General features: G+C 53.4%; 1 protein-coding gene across 1 annotated transcript; it reads left to right on the top strand.

Annotated features, from left to right (window-relative positions):
- The first annotated feature begins 918 nt into the window (after positions 1 to 918).
- GPR27 (G protein-coupled receptor 27) lies at positions 919 to 3,576 on the top strand. Its single transcript, XM_005501937.4, has one exon. The coding sequence runs from the start codon at positions 1,564 to 1,566 to the stop codon at positions 2,704 to 2,706; it is 1,143 nt and encodes a 380-aa protein (XP_005501994.3). The 5' UTR covers positions 919 to 1,563; the 3' UTR covers positions 2,707 to 3,576.
- Positions 3,577 to 4,148: the final 572 nt, after the last annotated feature.

The raw sequence follows: 4,148 nt of genomic DNA, 5'->3' as shown, positions 1-4,148 counted from the left end.
GTGCGTGCTTTACAAGGCACACAGAGAGACCTTACTCTACATACAGAAGGATGGCAAAGTGGGAGAGAGAAAGGACAAGGCTCTGCATGTCACTGTCCTGTATTAATTAAACTGCATTTTATAAGCCTGCACCAACAGTGTGGGTGCAATCAGCAGAAGCTCTGTGCTAGTCAGGCCAAAGGCATTTTACCCAGTACACAAAAAGCTGCTCAGTCCTCCACAGACCTCGTGTAACTGAGTCTAGAGACCGGCAAGCACCTGCACGATGCAGAAATGTAGAAAGCGTCGATGTGCTTTAGGGACATTTTGCCATCTCCTCTCTCCTTCTGTCTTGTTAGGAACTCCATGTCAGGCCCCAGACCTCAGGCTCCTGACTTGCAGAGGCATCTTTTCCTTGATTTTCACATCGGTTCACCATGCGAGCTTGCTGCAAACCTCCTTCCCCTGCAAACCCCCTTACCCATCAAGGAACCATGTGCCTGGATGCTCTGCTGCAACAGGCACTACTGGACTTGCCTCCCGTGTGCAGACAGTTAAATGGCTATTTGGTATGATTTGGTATGACTATATCTAACAGAAGTACATTGGTGAATGTGACATGGGTATATCACTAATGCATGGATATATTGGATTGATACACACCTGCGGCAGGTATCAATATGTGTGCATATACACACCTGTGTCATGCACATACACACATCGGCTGCATAAGCGATAAACGGCTTCATCCCTCCGCCTCCAGAAGGGGACGTGGGGGCTGCCCGAGGCCACACGGCAGCGGGGCGGCAGCAGCCGGTCACCCCGCCCCGCAGCGGCGCCGCGGGGATCCCGCGCTCACCCCGGATGCCTCCGAGCCCCATCGCGACACCCCACCCGCCGCTACATCCCCCCGGCTCCGCCCCGCGGAGGCGGCGGGAGAAAGGCGGGGGCCGGCGGGGCCCCCGGCTGCGGGCTGTTCCGTTCCGCTCCCAGCTCCGCTGCGGCAGCGGAACCTCCGCGCCGCTGCGCGCCTGACTCAGCCTCGCGCTCCGCAGGGGCCGGGCTGCTCGGGGGGCGGAGGCAGGGCGGAGGGAAGAAGGAGGAGGAGGGAAGGGAAGAAAGGGAAGAGAAGGAGGGAGGGGGATTTACCCCATTGTCCTCGGCGGGAGCTGGGCAGCGCCGCCGCCGCTGCTGTGCGCAGGCTCGGCCGGCCCCTCGCCCGGCGCGGAGGAGCAGCTCGCCGGCGGTAAGGGGGTGGCTCCGCGCCGCGCCTCGCCCCCAGCGCATCCCCCAGCCCCATGGGGCGGCGGCGGCGCCGGGCCCGGCCCTAGCGCGGCCGCGGGGCGGGGGAGCCTCATGGCCCGCGGGGAGCGCGGCGGCAGCGCCCCGCGTCGCCGGAGCGGCCGGGGCGGCGGCGGCGTTGGCGGCGTTGGCGGCGGGGGGAGTTCGGCGGCGGCGGGCATGGGGGCGCCGGGCGGTGCGGCCCTCGGCCCCGGCGCGCTGCCCCGGCGCTGAGCCCCCGAGCCTGCCTGCGCGGCGCCGCCGAGGAGGAGGAGGAGACGAAGGAGGAGGAGGAAGGACCCGATGGCGAACAGCAGCGATCTGGGGAGCAGCAGCAGCCCGCACCTGCCCAGCGCCGGCGGCCTGCTGAGCGCCTCCGGACTGAAGCTGGCCACCCTCGGCTTGATCCTCTGCGTGAGCCTGGCGGGGAACGTGCTCTTCGCCTGGCTCATCCTCAAGGACCGGCACCTGCACCGCGCCCCGTACTACCTGCTGCTGGACCTTTGCCTGGCTGATGGGCTCCGCTCGCTGGCCTGCTTCCCCTTCGTCATGCTCTCGGTGCGCAGCGGGGCTGCCTGGCCCCACGGACCCCTCAGCTGCAAGGTGCTGGCCTTCCTGGCCGTGCTTTTCTGCTTCCATGCCGCCTTCCTGCTCTTCTGCGTGGGGGTCACGCGCTACATGGCCATCGCTCACCACCGCTTCTATGCCAAGCGCATGACGGGCTGGACCTGCCTGGCTGTGGTGTGCATGGTGTGGACTCTCTCCATGGCCATGGCCTTCCCCCCTGTCTTCGATGTGGGCACCTACAAGTTCATCCGGGAAGAGGAGCAGTGCATCTTTGAGCACCGCTATGTAAAGGCCAATGACACGCTGGGCTTCATGCTTATGCTGGCGGCTGTCATCGCTGCCACCCACCTGGTCTACATTAAGCTGCTCTTCTTCATCCATGGCCACCGCAAGATGAAGCCAGCTCAGCTGGTACCGGCCATCAGCCAAAACTGGACTTTCCACGGGCCAGGAGCCACTGGCCAAGCAGCTGCAAACTGGACGGCTGGCTTTGGCAGGGGGCCCACGCCGCCCACCCTCGTGGGCATAAGGCAGGCCACCCACAGCCAGATCAAGAGGCTGCTGGTGCTGGAGGAGTTTAAGATGGAGAAAAGGCTCTGCAAGATGTTCTACATGATCACCTTGCTCTTCCTGCTCCTCTGGTCCCCCTACATTGTGGCCTGCTACCTGCGGGTCTTCATTAAGGCCAGCTCTATCCCCCAGGTCTACCTGACCACCTCAGTGTGGATGACATTTGCCCAGGCAGGGGTCAACCCCATCCTCTGCTTCATCTTCAACAAGGAGCTCAGGGTCTGTCTCCGAGCCCACTTCCCATGCTGCCAAAGTATCCAGAGCACCCAGGGCACCATCCTTTGCGATCTCAAGAGCTTTGGGATGTAGGGGGGCTTTTCTCTTTCTAAAAAAGAAAGATGGATATAATTTTCCATGTTTCTGCATATGATCTCAAGAGAGTGTGACTTGTGGGGGACATACTAAACCACCACCCAGCACCCAAACCTTAGGCTGTAAGAAGCTATTTTATTTATTTTTCTATATTTTGCGTATGCTCTGTTCAGAACATAAGAAGTTGCTGTCTATGGGAACAGGTACTTGAGCAGAACACCCCTAAACCTTAGGCAGTAAGAAGCTGTTTTTCTTTGTGATTGTGTGGTTTTTAAAAACAAAACAGGGCTCCAAGTTTCTGGTCTTGCTTCTAACGTTTCTAGACATGATTCCAACAGATACGGATTAAGGCCATGACATTTTTTTTGTTTCCCTATTCCTGTCTGTTTTGATAAAGGCTTAACGGTTTTACTCATGTAATATTTGATAAGGGCCAAGACAATTTTATACTAAAGTTATTTTTGATGACCTCAAGAGGTGTTGTTTTATTATCATTTGATTTTAAGCGAAGAACAAGAAGAGGACGTTCCTAATGTGATCAGAAGTCAGTTTTTGGTGGGAGCTGTTGGGTTCAGTCATTCTCAAATGGTTTGAGTATTTGAAGCAGTTACTTATAACTTTTGCTTGACATGCAAACAGTGTAGAACTAATTTCAATTTTCTTGTTGCACTATTCATTTGGTAATATTTCAGAACTATTTGTGAAATGTGGTTTTAAAATATCAACTTTAAAAATTATCAAGTCTAGCAGTTTTTAAAACCTAGATTGAAATTCATATTTTACTGCCTTTCTAGGAAGTTATCTACAAACCTGGGTAATACTTGTACATTTTGACTGTTTTCTTTAATAAAATATTGAAAACTTTTACTGTATGTAATTGTTTCAGAATGGCAACATTCTGCTTTGCTGACAAGTAACTTGTGTATGTGGAAGGTTGTATGTCTTGTGTCTGAGTAGATTTCACAGCTGAGGTTATTATGGACAAGCACAATCCTTATTTGCTGTTAGCTCTCAACTTAGGTGTTTATACCAATAAAAGTGACTGAAGCGATTTTTAAGAAGACTTAAGTTCATGATGGGCAACAGGTTTAAATAGCACAATTTTTGTGTCTACTGAAACCAAATTTCTGTTGTAGCTAATTGCTCCTCTGTTAATGATAGAAAAGAGTGAGTAATCATGGATCGCTAATTTTAGTTGGCAGTTTTTAACATTGTGGCTTGGTTCATACTGTACTCATTTGTAAACTATTCTTAATGGGTAATTTGCGTTTATGAAGCATGGCATTTTAACCTACTTTAATGTTCTACAAAAACTACTCTGAAAGTATTTTGAGTGGCAGCCTGATGGCAGGATCCTCACACAACTCTTTAGCCTTTTCAGAGGAAGCTGTCCCTGATGTGCTTTCTTTCTGATGTATCATATAACATTTAAAAAACAT

This window comes from Columba livia, chromosome 10 (assembly GCF_036013475.1).
Source record: "Columba livia isolate bColLiv1 breed racing homer chromosome 10, bColLiv1.pat.W.v2, whole genome shotgun sequence".
NCBI lineage: Eukaryota > Metazoa > Chordata > Aves > Columbiformes > Columbidae > Columba > Columba livia.
This window is presented reverse-complemented; position numbering and strand designations above follow the sequence as displayed.

Bases quoted from the DNA above. Each gene is read 5' to 3' on its own strand.
- GPR27 (XM_005501937.4), top strand. From the start codon at position 1,564: ATGGCGAACAGCAGCGATCTGGGGAGCAGCAGCAGCCCGCACCTGCCC.